Raw genomic sequence first — 21,234 nt, 5'->3', positions numbered from 1 at the left:
TCAATATCGGTTTCCATACACACACCAAAACTATACCTTTTACAATACCTACGTTTTGGGAGATTAGACCTGAAACGATTTAGTCAATTAATTGATCAACACTTTAATAATCAATTAACCATCATTTTCTCAGCTTTTCAAAGTCCTCTTTTAAGTAAATTGAGTAAGTCAACTTTTGACATTTCAAGATATCAACTTTTACTTACTTTTACTTAATTTTTCACTATTTTCTGACATTTTACAGACTGAACAATTGATCCAGAATCAGCTGCAGCCCCAAACTTTGATGCTCAACGCTACAGACACTAGAGAGCTAGAGCTGCAGCGATTGGTCCATTTTAAAATTGAATGAAACAATCATTAAGATAATAAATTGAGCGTTTTGAGGTTTTGGACAAAACAAACAAACTAAAGACGTCATTCTAGCATTTTTTCACTATTAGCATTTTACAGACTAAAAGACTAATCAAGAAAATAAAGGATGATGAAAATAATCAATAAGACTTTTGTATAAAACATATTTAAGATAAGATAAACTGAATTAAAGTGTCACAGCAGCAAAGAGGAAGAACAAAACAGACAAAACTTTGTATGTAATATATATAATAATATATCTAACAAGCACTTCATTTATAATGTTTAGACAAAGAGCTGAATCATCTCTGTAAAACAAACTGAACAAAAAGACATGAACGCAGATATAATTGTCTTCAGTTACTGGAAGTGATTCAAGTGAGGGCATTTTCACCCAACAGCAAGATGATATTTTTAACTCTAATTACGAGTGAGTCACAGAAAAACTGAAACCAAACTGAAACCGTTTGCATCAAAGCAGGGAAATGATTGTTTTGTCCACCAGCTACAAAGACAAATTCACCAGATATTCAGCTCGACCGAGTGGAAAGAAAATGACCCCGACTGAGTCACTCTGGATTAAAGAGACAGATCAAAATAACAGTTGATTTTCAGAATAAAACAGCGGCTTTGAGAGTTAAAGGCATCATTTTAAAAGCATCAGAACAGTTTCATTATTTCCCTGAACAAGATCAACGTAACGTGACTCACATCCTTGAGGGTGATGATGTTGGGATGTTGTCCGTATCTCAGCAGGATCTCCACTTCCTCCATCGGGTCTCTCTTGGCCTTGTTGATGATCTGTAACAGGGACAAACAGTGTTTACAGTGAAGGGAAGGCGAACGTAGACGTCCCGCTGCAGACTCCGTGGATGTTTTACCTTGACTGCGTACTCCATGCCGGTTCCTTTGTGAAGGCAGCGCTTACAGATGGAGTACGACCCGACACCGATGTCCTCTTTGATCTCGTAGGCGTCTGAGAACTGGGACGTGCTTCTGTGCAGCTGCTACAGGCAAAGACGCACACGTTAACACAAGTACTACTACTAATAATAACTGATGAAAGGATTGAGACAGTCCTGGATGCATCACATTGCTCTTGTTTGGAGGTGGAAAGGTTTACCTGACGTTTATTCTCAGATATTCCCGACTGCGCACACATCATCAGTGATATAATCTGGGGTGTTTTAACACTCGCTCAGGCTGACCCAGCAGCACTACCTCAGGGGTCATAACAGAGCTGAGCCTCAGATGTGGTCCTAAAGGCTCTCCTTTTGTGTATGTACCTGAACAATAGTACTGGGCAGTGGTTGTGTTTCCTCTTCTGTTATGGCCACAAAACTGAATCCTCTGAACAGCTGATGGGCGTTGGCACTGGGAGGAACCCCCGGAGAGTCTGAGAAAACACACACAAACGGCTGTTGATCCTCACTGCTCAACTGAATCTGATTCCATTCTGAATGTAGTTCAGCTCAGTGGTGTGAGGAGGAGGAGGAGGAGGAGGTGGTGAGGTGGAGTGACAGCCTGTACCTCTGGGTGTTTTAGCTGTGAACTCTGGATCAAAATAGAAAGTGTCGTCAGGTCGTCCTGCAGCCGGTTTGAAGGGAGGGTGAAGCTCTCTGCGGAAGAGTTTCTACAGGGGGGGGAGGAAACGTTAGAAAACTATACCTAAACAAAACGAATGATACCAATAATAAACTAATGAAGTTTAATGAACAGAGACACTGACATTCCAGTCGATGGTGGAGAAGAACTGATGCCTCTTGATCTCCTCCACACCGTCTGGTCCAGCGCCTGCAAATAAACATCAGCTGTCAGTCCAGTGTTGTACCGGACCGACCAGTAGGAGGCCGACGTGGGTCTGTCTTGTAATCATATCACTGTTTGATCATAGTGAGATACAGTTAGCTAGTTTTAACTGCTTTATATACAGTTAGCTAGTTTTAACTGCTTTATATGCAGTTAGACACAGTTAGCTAGTTTAACTGCTTTATATACAGTTAGCTAGATTTAACTGCTTTATATGCAGTTAGCTAGTTTTAACTGCTTTATACACAGTTAGCTAGATTTAACTGCTTTATATGCAGTTAGCTAGTTTTAACTGCTTTATATACGGTTAGCTAGTTTGAACTACTTTACATGCAGTTAGCTAGTTTTAACTGCTTTATATACAGTTAGCTAGTTTTAACTGCTTTATATACAGTTAGCTAGTTTAACTGCTTTATATGCAGTTAGCTAGTTTTAACTGCTTTATATACAGTTAGCTAGATTTAACTGCTTTATATACGGTTAGCTAGTTTGAACTACTTTACATGCAGTTAGCTAGTTTTAACTGCTTTATATACAGTTAGCTAGTTTAACTGCTTTATATGCAGTTAGCTAGTTTTAACTATTTTATATACAGTTAGCTAGTTTTAACTACTTTATATACAGTTAGCTAGTTTTAACTGCTTTATACACAGTTAGCTAGTTTTAACTATTTTATATACAGTTAGCTAGTTTTAACTACTTTATATACAGTTAGCTAGTTTTAACTGCTTTATACACAGTTAGCTAGTTTTAACTATTTTATATACAGTTAGCTAGTTTTAACTACTTTATATACAGTTAGCTAGTTTTAACTGCTTTATACACAGTTAGCTAGTTTTAACTATTTTATATACAGTTTTTTTCGATACCAACTTTTCCACCTCAGCCAAGCATAAAATCATTTTTGCGATATGTCAAGTTTTTTTTTCTTTTTTCTGGATTGTTTTTTTATTGTTTTATTTTGTTATTTTATTTCATTGTATTTGTTTGTATATGCTTGTTCTGAAAGTTCAAAAGAAAATTTGAAAAAGAAAAAAAAAGGAAAAAGAAAGTTTCACCTAATCTGTTGGCAGGGTTTCGTTTGAAAAGGTTCCTGAGGAGACTCTGAGCTTCTGAACTCAAAAACTGTGGCATTCCCAACTTGGCCCTGCGAAAACAAAAGACAAAGAGTGTTGATATGAAAGTAAAAACCAAGGTTTTATTAAACAGGCAGAATAACTGCTGTCCATATTGTATATCCAAACTGAAGGTATCTGAAAGACTAGACGACAATATGCTTCACACACACAGGAAACCACTCAGCAGTCTGCAGAGAGTTTGCTCAGCATTATTCTACAGACAGACGTTGAGAGTGAAAGTGAGACGGCAGAGGAAGAAGGACGGGTTAATATTTCCTGTGAATTGTTTTTTTTTTTCTTTCTCCAACATGATTCTCTCTTTCACTTCTCATCCCTCGCTTCTCCTCCCACCTCATCTTCTTTCACCGTCTCCTCCCTCGCTGTTATAAATTGCTATCAGTCCATTTCTGTTATCTCTGCTCTGCTCTGCCCATCCTCATCTTCCTCTTCCTCCTGAGTGCTGCACTTTATCTCCTCTAAAATAAATCCTTCACTATCCCTTGGGCTGACTCGGTGGAGGGAGGGAGGGGAGTCTCATGCCGCCTCTCTCATACTTTCCTCTCCTCTCGGATGTACAGTAAGCTGTAATAAAAGCTGTTAGGTGGTGATTGGATCGGAGTGTACGGACGGTATAAAGTGTCTTACTTGAGGATCATGGTCATCGTCTCTTTCCGGTCTTTGCCTTGAAACGGCAGCGTTCCCGTCAGCATCTCAAACTGAGAGAAAGAACACAACATGGTCCACGGTCAAAGCTTTATACTTTTATACACCACTGCTGCTATTGATGACTGCTTGTTGTATTTTACATGAGTAAAAAAACAAAGTGTATCAGTGTTGTGACACATTGGTGTTTTTCATGTTAGCAAATCAGAACACCTCAGAAACGAGGTGAAATCTTTATGGTGGTCCTCCATTGAAATTTGAAATTTTTCTGATACCGTGACTGTTGCTGTGACTCATATCTGCAAACATTCAACTGAAATACAGGACAAAAACGATGCAGAACAGACTGGCCGACGTGACATGGTGAGCCAAACTTTTCCTGGTGCTCACTTTATTTAAAATCCTGTGTATTAAAACCTAACTTTTGAATAATGTTTAAAAGAGAAAAACGGCGGCTTGTTGGCATCACAGCACAAACGGACATCTCAAGACTGAGTCCCATAAATGTCTTCTGACTAGCCTGCTGGCTAGTCAGCTAGCTAACAATCAGTTTAGGTTAACTGAGCCGATTCTTCTCCAACAACTAAAAACATTTAGAAACAATTCTGATCTTATCAGCCTGTTTATTCTGCATTTACATCTGCAAGAATCTAATTCTCCACTGGGCAGCTACGACAGAGCCAGATGTGGAGGCCACAGTTTGAGATGAAACCACGAAGACAGCGGTGTCGAAAATATAACTAATAAACACTTTAATACTATAAGTAACGTTTCACTGCTAAACAGCCACAATATACAACACACTTTTTGATTCTGTCCCAAACATTACTGAAGATTGGGTTGGATATAATAATGTTGAATCTGCTTATTAAATGTGAATTATATCAAATCCTTTTATCAATTTTATTTAGGTTTTGCTTTTAACAAGAAGGTTGAAATGTCGTTTATGTTATATACTTGCTACATATACGTGTGTATTTATCTGAATGTTTTGTACATCTACAGAAAGGCCAGAGAAGATGATTAAATATTTTAGCAACTTGGAAACAGATCCAAACATATAACACATTATAGACTCCAGACACGTGTGAAACATGGCTGATTTAGTTTATTAGCAAACTGAGGCAGAACCGTCGCCTCTCAAACTGAAACAGCATCCTGTTAACCAGCATCCTCTCACCATGAGTACGCCGTACGACCACCAGTCGGCGCTGTGCGTGTGCCCTCGCCTGTTCACCACCTCTGGAGCCATGTACTCCACCGTCCCACAGAAGGAGTAGGCCTTGTTCTCGTGGTCTATTGCCTCCTTACTGAGGCCAAAGTCTGAAAACACACAAGAGGTATCAGAGTTTACAGCAGCTGGAGAACAAGGATGACATATTGTTTTTGTCTTGTTTCAGTGTCGCGAAAACAGCAGAAATGGAAACACAACAGACAGAAACACACGTACAAGGAACAGGTGTAACATTACGCACCGGTCAGCTTGATGTGTCCCTCCTCATCGAGCAGGATGCTGAAATAACAGAAATGTTAGGGGGGTTTTTTGTATTCTGAAGGAAATATCTACATGTAAACATTCATAATGCAGCATAACTGTGTGTGTGTGTGTGTGTGTGTGTGTGTGTGAGAGTGTGTGTGTGTGTGTGTGTGTGTGTGTGTGTGAGAGAGAGTGTGTGTGTGTGTGTGTGGGGGGGGGCCTACTTCTCTGGCTTGAGGTCTCTGTAAATGATGCCCAGGCTGTGAAGGTGATCGAGGGCCAGAGCGAGTTCTGCCAGGTAAAACTTCACGTCCTCCTCTGTGAACATTACCTACAACACACACACACACACACACACACACACACACACACACACATTAAGTCAAATACAGTTTTCAATACGTGCATTAAAAAAATAGCACATCAGATTTTCTTTTAGATAAACCTAAAGCTGAAATATGTAATATAATGTCATTGTTATATTGATCTCTATGGGGGAGTGTGCTTGTTTCAGACACACTCATGTTACCCAGCTATGTCACGCCACGTGACGGTACGAGACCCTGTTTTGTAACTTAATTTTCTTGTCGGTGATGGTAGTCGGACAACGACATGTTAAAACGCAGACAGACAAAAACGAGGTGAGACGCTTCACAAAAACAAGTCATTGTGCAAAAGCAGGACTGCAGAAAGTAAAGAATCCTGCAGCAGGCCGCATGCTGCTAAACATCTTTGTCTTTTTAAGAAACATCTTCCATGTGTTAATTGTTCTGCTCTCTTGGTGCCACAAAAAATCCAATCAAATGTGATTCTAAAACAAGGATGAACCAGTCCCCCGTCACTTTTACGGGATGCAATGAAGTTAGAGCTGCAACGATGAATCGAAAGAAAGGTAGTTAAATATTTTGATAAACGATTTCAATCATATTTTCAAGCATAACCTTTACGAAACCGTACTTACGTAGACTCCACCATCTAATTAACTGCTCTGTCCTCTGCATGTCTGTCTATTCACTAAGACCAGGAGAGAGGACCACATCAGTCCAGTTCTCAGATCTTTACACCGACTGAATGGTTTATCTCTGATCTGCTGCTCCGTAATGAACCGTCTCAGATGGTCTGGGTTCAGGTCTGCTTATTGTCCCCGGAGTCAAAACGAAACGCAGAGAAGCAGCATTCAGTTTTTAGGCACCATATATTAAATCACACATCTTTTTCTCTGTTTGCCACAGCATTTTATCAAGTTAAATTTACTGCACTGTAGCTGCACTGTAATTTCTCGTCTGTTTTATCTATTTTAGCTTATTTTCTATTTTATTTACTCTTTCAAATCCTATTTTACAAAAACATGTTTGGCTAAGTTTGCTATCAAAAACGAATGGATAGCCAATAATGTTGGGTGAATAAAGAAAACATGGTGTAATGCGACGTGTTTTAACTGTGATATGAATTCAGATTGCTGATTAATATACTTCCTTTATTTGTTATATGAAGATTTTTGTTGATTTTCCTGTTTTATATTCTCCAGTTGTCAATAAGCTCAATGCTACAGGCCTCTCTATGTGTATAAACCATAGACTGTGTATATATATATATATATATATATATAGTCTGTGGTATAAACAAACACTACCTCCTTAGAGAGACGAGTGAAGAGATCTCCTCCTCTGAGGAAGTCCAGGATCAGGTACAGCTTCCCTTCTGTCTGAAACGCTGAGGGAGGAAGGAGAGAAGGAAAGAACTGAGATATGATCTAAGGAGTTTGCTGCTTGCTGAACATTTCCACTGCGAGTTCTGCTGCTCGCTAAAAGAGGAACATGGAGTTCTGATTGGCTGGTGACTCATCACGGAGGTCTGTTATTGGTTGACTCACCGTAGTGCAGTTTGACGATGAAGGGATGGTTGACCTCCACCAGGATGTCTCTCTCCATCTTTGTCCTGACCCGGTCACGCACTGAAAACACACACACACACACACACACAGAGTGGAAAAGACATAAATCACCAGATAAAGCACTTAGTGAAAAGCCAAAATAAAACAGCCTCCCTTATTTGGTTTCTATTTTGGCTGGAGAGACTCCCAGATGGCAGCAGATGAGTGACTGAATCACGGGGAGAGAGAGAGGAAGGAAATCAGCAACAAGAAAGAAAAAGAGGGAGGAAGAAATAAATATCAAGACAGAAAGAGGAAGAAGCGCTGCATCGCAGATACAGATATAAATGTTGTATTTCTTTCCACCAGCAGATGGTGTACGACTTGAGTTGAACATCACTTGAGGAATGTGTGTCCTCCCTTCCTCTCTTCCGCCACCTCTTCAGCTCTTTGTATCTCTGTTTGGTCTCATGTTAAGGTGTGAAATTCCATTTTGTGCACACTGAATCCACTTGTGAACAATTTACTACCTGAAACTCTTCAGACACAAAGTACAGATGACTTCATCCACAAAAGCTATATTTGAGAGCAGAGACATTCAGCTGACTTCTGAACTTTAAGAAAAGGTTCTTCAAGTTGACTTTAACACACAGCCTCCACTGAAGAGTCTTCTAATATTTCTTATATATTTCTTCTAATACAGGTCTTGATGTAGAGGTTCGTTTCAGAGGACATTAAGGCGACTTCAGTCACGGCGGCTGCTGCTTCCTCTTCTAACCTCAGCTACACCCAGTCTCTACCTGATGGCCCGAATTTGGATTTTGATGATGTATTAACCAACACAGATGACAGCGAGCGGTTTCTAAGAGACAATATGTCCTTGTTCTTCTGCAGTTTATAGGTTCATTTTGATTTGTGGAGCCATGTCAGCGTCGTCTTTCCAGCTTGCTTCCATGTGGTTTTCATCTGTTGCATCCTGTATTCTGTCACCATTACACAAGTGATTGATGGTGATCAGTGATCTCTGCAATGATTTTTGATACAGGCTGTGTGATGAAGGTTGAAAGACGTATGTTCAGACTTTTGCTGCTAGAGAGTTTGTTCAGTTTGTGTTTATTTGCCACTACACCTGTCGCTGTCACAGCTTCCAAAAGTTTAGAGGAAATCCAGTTGTTTCTCCTATTTTTCCTTCAGTTTCTCTCCTATTTTCCTCGTCACCACATGTTCATGATTTGGAGAGGAACAGTTTGGATTGACTCAGATTGACTTGACTGGATGGATTTCATCCACATGCATCTTTCTGGCCACTTTTTATCAAACAAACAGGAGGAAATGGTGCATTTGTTGGGGACTATTTTCAGCGGCTCTAGTGAGTATGTTTTTGGACAACAATGGAGCTCTATGGCTCGGAGGAAGAAGATATATCAGGCTTTGATACACACACACGACACTTGTGAGTAGATTGGTGGTTCAAGTCTGCACATACAGACTTATCCTTTGACGTCAAACAAAGTTTCAGTCTCTCTTTGTACCTTTCAGTGTAGCTTTCTTCAGGACTTTCATGGCGTACAGCTGCCCGGCGTCTGGCCCTGTGATCTTCCTCACCAGAAACACCTACACACACACAGATCAATGAAGTCAATCATTGATGTATTTATTCATGTAATATATGTGTGTGTGAGCAGCGTAATGTGCTGTGCGATCGAAGCGTGTGTGTGTGTCCTCTTCAGTGTGTTTGTGTCTGATAGTGTATTTGGGTTAGCCCCCTTTTTTCTCGGTCATACTTATGTAGATTAACAGAAACAGAAACACACACACACACACACACACACACACACACGGAGCCCAAGCAGGAGGCTAATGGTTCATTCATAAAGACGATAATACTGAACAAGAGGTGTGAAGGACCCTCATCCTGCCGTCTCCATGGCAACGGGCTCTCAAACACTGGCACAAGGGAAACATTACGTGGATTCGAGTGGAAATGAAGCCCACTCACACACAAGCACTGACAAGTATATAAACACACACAAACACACACACACGGGTACCTTGCCGAAGGAGCCCTGTCCCAGGACTTTGCGCAGCTCGAACTGTCGTGGGTCGGCCTTCTCTGACCCTTCCTTCACATGGTGAGTGATGCTGATCTCCTTGATTGGCACGTCATCCTGTAACACACACACACACACACACACACACACACACACACACACACACACACACATTAGATTAGGTGAATCAATAATGCTTCCTGTCCAGTAACTTTTTTGGAGATATAATGTTTACTTTCAGACAAAAGTTTGTAAACTGTTAGGCCTCTGGCTGTATTGGACTATTGTGGATGAAATTCAATAAGCAGAACTGTTTTATAGCAATACTATATATATACAATACAAAAGTATGTACTCAGGGTACTTTTGGCCACATATAAAGTACCATTTGATCAACTAATGAAAGCAAAGGAAGGGTTTCACTGATAGCGACTTAGCAATTATCCTGTTTGTAGCCATTACACAAGAAGATTTACAGACCAGTTTCTGGACCCATTTGAGCCTCAGTATACCAGAATGCACGAGTACATTTTTTCTCCACTAACAAAAGCCTCATGTATTCTTAAGCTACGACAGAAAAGTGTGGAAAAAAAGCAGCTGAATGGAGCAAGTTCAGGCATGCTCTCTGAAAGGCATTCTGGGAAATGTAGTGTATGAAGCAGCAGATAAAATCCAAAAGTAAGCTACAACAACAACCAAAGAGCGATGTTATCAGTGTGAGTGTGTCTAAAGGTCCAGTCTTCGTCACATCTCAGTGAATCACACAACAGGTTGAGCAGGGTTCCCAAATGTTCGTCATCCGCTCAGTGGTCACACACACACACACACACACAGTTGTCATGGAGCCACCCCCGATACCTGCTTCCCGCTGTAGCTGAGTGACTAATGATACCATACTGTGTGACTGTGTGTACTCAGTGACACCATCCCTCCTTCAATCTCTTTCCAAAGCTCCCTCGCTCGCTCTCCCTTTGTGTGTTCAGGATATTGATGCAATAAACCAAACAGGTAAACAGGTAAACACATCCAGACTGCACTTCCTGCCGTCACAATCCTCTCCCTGCTTTCCCATCATCCTCTCTGCTCTGCGCTCCCGAATCCATCCCCTTTCTCTGCCTTTAACCCCTTCCTCTTACTTATATTGCTTCACTCTCTCCTTCTTCCGTACCTGCAGTTCCCAGGTGGGTGACCTGTTGTCTGCCGGGTGCCCCAGTGCATTATGGGTCCTGTAGTCGCGACTGCTGCTGAGGCTCTGTGGCGCTAACATGCTCCTGTGCATCGACTGCCAGGCTACAGGATGGAGCCGGCGCCGGCTTCTGCTCGTCCCTGACACTTCTTCCTCTCTCTCCCTCTGTGTCTACCTCTCCCTCCCACTTTCTCCCTCCCTCAGAGAAATCTTCGCCTCCCTCCCTCCCTCGTTCCCTCCTACTTTCTCGCTTTTTCTATCTTTATTTGAACCGTTCTCACCTCTCCTCCCTGGTTTGCACCTCTCTCTCCCTCTCCATCTTCCTTATTCTCTCCCTTTCTTCCTCAGGGGAAAAGGTCATACGCTGGAGTAGGAGCAGCTGAAGCCACGTGTGCAGCGGTGGAGGAAGTATTCAGATACTTTACTAGAGTTAAAGTACCAATACCTCACTATAAAATACTCTATTACAAGTAAAAGTCCTGCCTTCAAAATTTGACTCACTTAAAACTACGACGTATTATCATATGATATGACACAATAATGTGTAAGCAGTGTTTTAATGTTGTAGCTGGTTGAAGTGGAACTAATTTTACCTACTTAATACACTGATGGATTAGATCATTAGATGAAATTTTCAATCTGAAATTTAAATAGTAACTAAAGCTTTCAGATAAATGTAGTGGATTAAAAAGTACAATATCACCCTCTGAAATGTAGTGGAGCAGATAAATGAAAATACTACAGTACTCAGTTTGGTACCGAACAACAGTGGTGGAATAAGTACTTGGATCTTTTACTCAAGTAAAAGTAGCAATACCACAGTGTAGAAATACTCTGCTACAAAAGTCCTGCATTCAAAAGCTTAGCACCAAAATATACTTTAATAATAATAAATATTGTATCACTGGATTATAATTAAAGATGCATTAATGTAAGCATCAGTAATGTTGCAGCTAGTAAAGGAGCTCATTTTAATTACTTTATATTCAGCTTAATCCATAATAATGTCACAATTCTACGAGTTGATTTACATTTTGTATTAATATTCTGAATCTGCAAAGTAACTAGTAATTAAAGCTGTATGTAGTGAAGTAAAAAGCACAATATTTGCCTCCAGAATGTAGTAGAGTAGAAGTATAAAGTAGCATAAAATGCATAAACTCAAGTAAATTACCTCAAAATTGTAGTTAAGTACTTGAGTAAATGTACTAAATTACTTTCCGCCTCAGTTGAACAAATTAGTATTTAAAATGGTCGAGTTTTGAGAGCTGGCATAAAATGTCTGGTCAGATGTGTAATCTTGATTAATTCTCTTTGACCAGCTCTGGATTCTTTTGTCAAATGAAGAAAAACATTTATTACTGTATCAGCACCACTATGAAAACGTTTCAAACGCTACCCTGCCCTCCTCTCAGCCACGCACACACATGCACACAAACATGCGATTCACGCTGCATGTCATCAGCACCAAGTATGGAACATCAAACCGCCGTATGTAAATGAGACTCCCCACCCGGACTGAGCCGCTGAACGCAGCTCGATGCTGCAAACAGCTGATGAACGAACGAAAACAGAGCTCGGACGCTGCTGACTGTCTGCGAAAATAGATTGTGAAATGTTTGAAAAGCTGAGGAGTTTAGGAATGTTGACATTTCAAATGTGTGTGTGTGTGTGTGTGTGTGTGTGTGTGTGTGTGTGTGAGTGTGTGTGTGTGTGTGTGTGTGTGTGTGAGTGTGCGTGAGTCAGAACACAGATGGAGGATCAGAGCCGAAGCGACAGGATGCTCATGTAGCACCTCTTAATCACAGGATTAAAACTGCAAACCCTGCACCTGTGCTCTGAACACACACACACATGGACACAAAATAACATGCATACACACACCTGCATGCGCCCACACACACACTTTACCTGCCTCTCTAACCTGTTATTGTCCCTGTTATCGTATATTTCCATCTCAATTGTGCACAGTCGATATCAAAACACACGTGTACAGCTTCCTACTCGGCTCTTCCGCTAACTACTAAAGTACATTTTTGTCTCACAAACTGAAGGAAAACAACAATGTCCACACACACAAAGAGCAAAACTAGGCCATTAACAGTGTGAAATCACCACCATCAGCCACTGGTGGTAAATCTAAGCTGAGTCTACATCAGCAGCTACTTTGCAGCTAAAGAAAACTGAATCCTGGTTGTCAGTAAACAGAAAATGTGAAGAAAGTAATTGAGCCTCTGGGTTTATTCCTGATCTTGGAAACAGCAGTTAACACCTCATTTTCAGGTGTGTTTAGCAGCTGTTCTGGGGCTTTTGATCGTATCGTATTAGTTTCATCACCACATGGAGTTTGCCCGGTTTGTCAGGGGATTGTAGAGGCTCAAATTTCCGTTTTATTCGGAGCACTTTGTGGACTTTTTCCAACAACACGATTACACTTAAGTTTTAAGCCAACACGGACGAGAAGTCCTTCCATAAAGTGCTTCATAACAACTGGGAAGCTATGATCAAAAGCTCCAGAACAGCTGCTAAATTAACCTCGGAGGTGTCACCCAGAGCTGCAACAGACAAATATTCTTTTCTCGATTACCTGTTTTGTCTTGTTTTTGTCCAACCAACCGTCTCAAACCCCAAAATATTCAGTTTACGATGATATAAAACAAAGCTAATCCTCACATTTTAGAAACTGGAACAAGGGAGTGTTTGGTATTTTTACATACTTCTCTATTTTTTATTTTAACACTCAATCAGTTATCAAAACAGTTGAATTTTCTGTTGATTGACTGATCGTTTCATTTGCAGCAGCAGCAACGTTTTGAAACGACACTTCAGATCTCGAACAGGTTTCATTCGCAGGTTCTGAAACTTTAAATTGAATGCAAGTGATTGTGATCATGCAGGATGTGTTATTTTTAGTAGTCTGGTCGCAGTAGATGTGAGTCGCTCTGTAGGTCGCTTTAAAAGGGGCACTGCACCTATTTAGTATGGCACCTCCAAAAAAGAGAAAATTGATGCAGCAGAGGCCAAAACATCCTGACATCTACTCCCTAGTATGGGTGAAACTCCAAAAATGCTGCATCCTACACTTCCCATAATGCAACTCAATAACGTCTGCCACTAGAAAGCTCTCTTGAAAGCCATAGAGGAGATTATACAACCATTTTCACAGGCTGAGTAGACTCCCCATGACTAGTAAACTGATCTTCACATGTAGAATTAGCTTTACCATCCTCAGGTGCACAGGCTGAACAAAGCAGGTAAACTTCTCCGCTGTCAGAGAGTCTTGAAAAGAAAAGTGAGCCTCTCCTTGTTTTGTTCTCTGTTGGAGGCTTTGTCGTTTGTCTTCTCTTCTTCAGTTTTATTTCCAAAAATAAATCCTTCATTTCATCACGATATCCTGCTAAAACTAATCAGACAGCTTGAAGGTTTGTGTCAGACTTTCCTCGTGACCTCCGTCCGCTTCCTTTGTCTGAAATGCACGCTGCTGAGCTGAAGTGTGATCTGTTCAGTCCCTTTTTCCAAATATGCTCATCTTTGAAATCAGTTTCTTAAGTCTTATGTGTGGCAGCCATTCTTTGGAAATATTCCCCCTGATATCTTTACTGACAAGTTACTAAAACAAACAAAGCCCTCGCAAACAGCGGGGTTAACGGGTTTCCACTGAGCTATCAGTAACACAGCTGGAGAGGACGCAGCACAGCAGCCCCGCGACACTTCGCATCGTCTGTCCACCATCAGATCTAATTAAGAGGCCTCGAGAGCGGAGTGAATCAGTATGATGTTGTTAAACTGCCCTGCACACAGCAGCAGACCTCCCCGACGGACACATTACAGCCGTCATATTAAATTAACATAAACTCTGCACACATTTTTAACCTCTGGCGAAACAGGGAAACCAACACGAGTCGGTGCGTGCGTCTAGCTGCAGGGAGATTGTCTTGTTATGAAGATTTGCTAAAACTCACTGCTGCTAAACGAGCACAGGACCGAGACAGAGGCGGCGTATTTAACGATATTTAGGTGGAAGTAAGACGATTTTTAATATACTGAGACCACAGACAGACAGCAGAGAAGCTGACTGTGCTGCTGTAGTGGTTTGAGACTGGAACCAGGAAGGACTGTAAACTTTTTACAGCCAACTTTAGAAGGAGTTGTCTGATTGTTGTAACCAGTCAAGAACAAACCAGTCCAATCCAGTGCAGTAGAGTCCGTTTAAAGGTGAATATCTTAGGACACGTCAGTGTTAGAGAGGATGAGGGTGGTGGTAACATGAATCCCCCAACTGCTCTCACTGCACACACACACACACACACACACACAAATAGACAAATGTTTGTATATCTATATCACAAATCCATGAATGTGTTGTCACCTGGGACAATGTTTCCTGTACCTCTTCTGTGATTCCTATGCAGTCCCCAGATGTAAACATAAAAACATTAATGATATATAAGGCACCTTTCTGTCTCCCAAACACAAACACCAGCCGAGCTGAGTTCAACAGCCTGAAGCTGGAGATCCGTTTTGATGCTTCCTGATCTGATGCCAGAACTGATGAAAAGTCTTCACTGTAAGTCAGCGTCCCCAGCAGCTGAATCTCCACTGACAGTTACCCAAACTCAAAGGTGACTTTAGCTCAGATAAGGCAGAAATTCAAACTGCAAAATACAGAAAGTCGGGCACTAAACTCAAAATATAATGACCTCATTATCTCTCAGTTATGTTGTAGTTTATGACCTCCGTGAGTCCAGTAAATACTGTTGGAACTATTTATAAGATAAATATATATCACTTACATTTCATAATCTGTCATTGTTTGTAGAGTGAGACCGATTAGATGCACACACACGGGAACACTAGCTGGAGGTCGCCTCACACACTCTCGACTACTCACAGCCATGCTGGGGTGTACTGGTCCACAACAGCCTAAAACTGTCCCCCCATTTTTCCTGTTCAACAGCCCGGGACGCTCCCAGCGGCCGCCATCAAAGGTGTGGGCCGGTCGCTGGCGGCCGCCGTCCGTCCCGGCGAGCAGCAGAAGACGTCGGAGCGCCTTCAGCCGGCTCCTCAGCGCTCGGACGAGGCCGGTTACGGCGCACACACACGCCGGCTTGGCCTCCGCCGCGCAGTGTGTCATCGCAAAAGTGAACTGGGCAGCTTGGCGTTGTTGTCTGGAGCAACACTGTGGCAGCGAATGACTTGGACTGGGACAGGCAAACAAGTATGTGTGTGTGTGAGTCAGTGTGAGGGGATACCCAGAGGAAGGGGAGGCGAGGGAGGGGGGCAGATCCAAATTGGGATGGGAAGCGGGATCTCCCCCCCACCCCCCACCTCTCTCTCTCCACTAACATGCAGCTGTAACCTTCCACCCAGTGTTTCCATCAGGTGTCCTGGAGATCCCCATTTACTCCACACTCGCATAACTCGCTGGCCAATGACTGAACACCACGAGGAGAAGAAGTCCCACTTCTATTTTCACTCACATTCAACACTCAACACGCAGGTTTTAGTCAAAAACATCAATGAAACACTGTTTTAATCGACTACATTTTATCACTGACATTCAAATTATATCTAACAATTGGTTCATTTTAGTCAATTGACCGCTGAGTTCCATTTAGTGTGTCAGAAACCACTCCCTATTTGCCACCTAGTGAAATATATTTGCCATTTTAAGTTTAAAATACGCACTATAGCTCTACCGGTGATGGATTTGAGGCAGATGCTGACACAGAAATCTTCATATCGCTGTTTCTCAACTTTCAATGGAATGTGAATAGTTTGGTCTGATATGACACAAAACACAGTTAACTGCACTAAATTTCTCAATTTTTAAATGTGATTCTGCGTACAATTTCATGATAGACACAGAAAAATATTGTTGTATTGTGATATTGATTCTAATAAAATCATCCCGACCTACTCATACAGTAAATCTATAATATCCTCGCGTGTTAATTTTAGATGACCTTCCTGTTCGTTCTACAGCTGCAACGACCAAAGACACACAGTGATGCAGACATATGTACATAAAACCCACAGACACAAGCTGACGCACACACACGCAAATCAAATACTGCATCCCCAAAACCCACAGCCAGCACACGGGAACCCACTCCAACACAGACACAATGTGGACGCAGACACTCCCCACCCGAAATCCTCCACCTGTCACAACCCCCTCCCCCTACACACACACACACACACAAACATAATGTACACAATGCACAGTGTGAACCGTTGACAGGATGCGTGACATTTCTTGGATTACCTCCACCTGTTGTCGCCTTCCCCCGAGTGTGTACTGGTTTCCACACACACACACACACACCAGTGAGGACAAAAACAAGGTGGACTGGGCCGAACACACAGATATAGAAAAAACTAAAGGCAAAGTTTTGGGTGAGCACCCGCCCTGCAGTTCAACTGAGCCTTTTCGTCTCTTTCAGCTCGTAGTTTTGGTTTTACGGCACATTGATTGTCTGGTTGAGTCTCAGTGTTCTCAGCAAACAAGCTCTGATAAACCCACTGCTCCACTTTGTTCACCAGCTGCTACTAGCTGGTGAACAAAGTGGAGCATTTAGCAGCTGAAGAGACAGATCTTTTTCTCAGGAGAGTGGAGACCAAAAGCAGAGCTGAAGGGAGGGTAAATATGGGACTGACATCAGGTGAACAACCTCCATTGGCGTGGAAACCTGAGAGGTAGTGTCTTTGTAAATGTACGACAGAGTTTGGCTTGTAAAGGAAGGATTACTCTGCAGTGACTGAAGTTTATTGAATGATGGATAGCTAGTGGCTGAGTGTGTGTGTGTGTGTGTGTGTGTGTGTGTGTGTGTGATAGAGAGAGAGGAAATTAGAGAAAAGTGACGCCACATTTCCAGCATCACTTGTATATCCCTTATTAACTCTGCTAATAAAAATAGAAGCAAGTGGGACTTTGATAATAATACCAACCAGACTGTTGTGTGTGTGTGTGTGTGTGTGTGTGTGTGTGTGTGTGTGTGTGTGTGTGTGTGTGTGTGTGTGTGTGTGTGACATTGAAACTGCTGGTTGATCTAAAATCCTGGAGATCTAAAGCTTTTTCTGCTGTTGCTCTCAGTGTGAGTTGCTGTGGGTAGTAAGAGCATCAGCCTCAAATGTCAATGTTAATGTAAATGTGTGTGTGTGAGTGTGTGTGTGTGTGTGTGTGTGCGTGTGTGGAAAGCTTCTCCATGGCAGCAGCTATCACGGATTGAGCGAGCGGGATGCCATTCCAGACAATCTGCGCGCCCCCCCCCTAAGCCCGTTACGCAATCAAATTAACAGGCCGGATGGACACCACACACACACACACACACACACTTGGGATTTGTCAGGTTAGAGGCATAAAGTGCATTTCCGCTGGCTTTGCCCGAGGCTCAAATAACACACACACACACACACACAAAGGCACGCGGCTAACAGTCACCTGTCAAAGATCAGAGAGTCGGTTCAGCAATAAAATACTTTCATAAAAGTATTTAAAATCATCTAACACTGTCAAACTCTCCACAGCTAAATATTAAGAGTTTATGAGTTCACTCACACACACACACACACACACACACACACACACACAGCCACAGCCTCCACGGCTGAACAGAAGAGAAGAGCTCCATCTACAGAAACTCAAACCGCATCAACAGAAAATCCAAAAGGAAGAAGACGTCACACGCTGTTTGACTGACAGGTGATCTCTGGGAAGTGTAGTGCAGTGATGATCACCACTGACAGCAAGCGTGCTGTGCTATGACATGAAGCCATAGTCTATTTAGCTAACATTTTTAGAGAAGGACACTAAATCTAGATCTAGATGAGGCTACTCAATGAGAGTCTTTATCAATATGAATCGATTCATATTCATCATGATATAGAACATTTTCTGGAGAAACAGAAACAATCAGAATCAGAATCAGAAACTGTTTATTGCCAAGTAACATACATTACGAGGAATTTGCCGTGACCTCACAAATCAAAGCAGTGCTGCTGATTGATCTGAAAATTGCCCATATTAAAGGGACAGGATGGAGACCCCACTGTATAAACATTTTGGCAAAATCTCTGATGGTTGACGTATTTATATCGCCTCGCAGCATCTTGTTACATCATCCCATCCTATTATAACACAAACAAATACTACAAAGAGGACTTATACATATATTTTCCATTTAATTCGTAAGGTGGGTGGGAATCTGGATACAACAAGAGAGAACTAAAGAGTGAAAGAAACATTTGATCTGAAAGACAACAGACCAAAAGAGACAGAGGAAACAGAGATGAAGAAGAAAGAAGATGCAGGAGGATATGATTTACAGCAAAGGCTGAACTTTATAGTACAGAGAGAGAGAGCATTAAGTATAGATGAGGAGGAGCAGAGGGAGGACATCATCATTTATTCAAGAGCTGGCAAGACAAGATCCTCAATCACAGCTCTGCGCACACACACACACACACACACACACACACACACACACACACACACACACACACACACACACACACACACAGTCTGGGCGGCAGCAGCAGATGAAGGTGTGTGTGTGTGTCCTCTTCTTCATTCTGCTGTTAACTGATCTACCAAGAAGTGCGCAGAGGGAAAAAAAAAGAAAAAAGATTGAGATAAAATAGAGGAGAGGGAAAATCTTCTCTTTCTTATAGACAATGTTACGTGACTTCAAGACTTAGTGGTCATGAAACTCTCGCGGCACAAAACATGAACAACTGTGAAAGAAAATATCTGTGTTTTTTTAAGTCAAAAGGTTACAAAATCTGTGGACATGAAGAGAGAAATCAACTACGACTCCCAGGGTGCCTTTCTGCCGCAAACGTTCAACAAGCTTAAAATTGAAGCGAGTTGAAAGTAAAAGTTGATAAAACATTCAGCAGTTCACATCAGTTCACTCTCAGATTCCGGGTCAGTTTTGGACGATTTTGGCATTTTATTTTTATGTTTTGTTCCCGACTACAGCAACAAAGAAGCCTCAGTTTTACAAACATTCCTGGTCCCTGCCTCTCATTGGCTTCGTCCCAATCGTGCCGGACACGTGACCTGGTCATGTGAGGCTGATGTTGACATACGAAATACGTTCAAATGTGACTGTTTTTAGGGAATGTTGGATGTAGTCAGGGTTAGAGTTAACCCACTGTATGAGACAAAAACATTGGGGTATAACATGACACTTTGATGAGAGGCAGATCTTTTCGTCCACTCCTAAAACTATTGGTTTTTATTGAGATCATTAAAGGAAAACTTTAAAAAACAGTAAAAGAAAGTGAGATGGGGACAGAGAGACACAGCTCGGAGTTGGAAAACTTTGTCGCCATGCCAACCACGTTACTATGGTAATCTGCCCATAACACACACACACACACACACACACCCCACTGTGATCTGTTGGACAGTAGAGCCACTGTCTGTATGCTCGTCTGTCCACCCTCTCTCTCCACCTTCCTGTCATTCTCTACCTCGCTCCACCTCTCTGTCTTCACCCCCCCCCCCCCTCTCTGTACCCCCCCCCTCATTAGAGGAAATCAAAGCGCTTCATCTGTTGCCAATCGAGCCTCTCTGATCAGGACGAGGGAGCTTCTTAATTACATCTCTCTCACACACACACACATATAAATATGCAACATGTGAGAGCGCAAGACATCGCTGCACTACAGGGGGAAATTAATGAATGATCACTCGCTCTCTTTTACCCCACATTTTAAATCATCTTAGAACCTGACTGCTGCAGAAAACGCCTCACTTCGTAACTCTAAAGCACGTCACGCACACCATCCTGCATTCAGCACACGTATGTGTGCTACTCATGTCCAATGTCCATCACGGATCAATTACAGCAGAGATGCAAAGATAAGATGAGATGAGATGAGATAGTAGTTAAAGAGTGGAGGAAAGAGTGCAAATAAACAAAATATATGAATAAAGATTATCAGTAAGGTGCAAAAACCAAATGTACACGATGCCAACAGGTTAATGCTAAGTATCATAATATAAATATAACAGGTTAACAGTAAGTATCATAATATAAATATAACAGGTTAACAGTAAGTATCATAATATAAATATAACAGGTTAACAGTAAGTATCATAATATAATATAAATATAACAGGTTAACAGTAAGTATCATAATATAAATATAACAGGTTAACAGTAAGTATCATAATATAAATATAACAGGTTAACAGTATCATAATATAAATATAACAGGCTAACAGTAAGTATCATAATATAATATAAATATAACAGGTTAACAGTAAGTATCATAATATAAATATAACAGGTTAACAGTAAGTATCATAATATAAATATAACAGGTTAACGCTCAGTATCAGGAATATTTATGAGAAGTGGCATATAACTATGTACAATATCAAATGCATATGGTTCGATTATGATATTGCACGTGATGTGTCATTATTGCACACTATGACTCATGGTGAATAAAATAAAAGTGAATCAAAGTGACACAGGGCAGGCCTAGTGAGCGAAAACAGCAAGAGGAGCAGGTTAAAGGGTTAAAACAAGATTATTTTACTCTGTTGCCAAAGCAAAGTTAGATGTCTGCTCACAACATCCTGCTAGACCTGAAACACACGAACACACACACACACACACACACACACACACAGACACACACAGACACACACAGACACACACACACACACACACACACACACACAC

The 21,234-nt window shown here is 41.6% G+C and overlaps 1 protein-coding gene across 2 annotated transcripts in view; it reads right to left on the bottom strand.

Moving 5' to 3' along the window:
• Positions 1-21,234, bottom strand: part of rps6ka3b (ribosomal protein S6 kinase, polypeptide 3b) — a 42,084-nt gene that overhangs the window by 6,720 nt on the left and 14,130 nt on the right. The window contains exons 3-16 of one of the 2 annotated variants that reach the window (XM_070927825.1): positions 9,346-9,462; positions 8,827-8,908; positions 7,295-7,375; positions 7,055-7,134; positions 5,646-5,752; positions 5,420-5,457; positions 5,125-5,267; positions 3,927-3,997; positions 3,222-3,310; positions 2,084-2,148; positions 1,885-1,987; positions 1,641-1,750; positions 1,236-1,361; positions 1,066-1,155 (exon numbers count right to left, since the gene is read on the bottom strand). In XM_070927825.1, coding sequence (XP_070783926.1) covers positions 1,066-1,155; positions 1,236-1,361; positions 1,641-1,750; positions 1,885-1,987; positions 2,084-2,148; positions 3,222-3,310; positions 3,927-3,997; positions 5,125-5,267; positions 5,420-5,457; positions 5,646-5,752; positions 7,055-7,134; positions 7,295-7,375; positions 8,827-8,908; positions 9,346-9,462 — 1,302 coding nt within the window. The remainder of the gene's footprint in view (positions 1-1,065; positions 1,156-1,235; positions 1,362-1,640; positions 1,751-1,884; positions 1,988-2,083; positions 2,149-3,221; positions 3,311-3,926; positions 3,998-5,124; positions 5,268-5,419; positions 5,458-5,645; positions 5,753-7,054; positions 7,135-7,294; positions 7,376-8,826; positions 8,909-9,345; positions 9,463-21,234) is intronic. The other variant, XM_070927826.1, reaches the window with a different exon arrangement.

The sequence above is a fragment of the Enoplosus armatus genome, chromosome 21 (genome assembly GCF_043641665.1).
Source record: "Enoplosus armatus isolate fEnoArm2 chromosome 21, fEnoArm2.hap1, whole genome shotgun sequence".
Lineage (NCBI taxonomy): Eukaryota > Metazoa > Chordata > Actinopteri > Centrarchiformes > Enoplosidae > Enoplosus > Enoplosus armatus.
The sequence above is the reverse complement of the archived record's forward strand: the minus strand, read 5'-3'. Positions and strand labels throughout refer to the sequence as shown.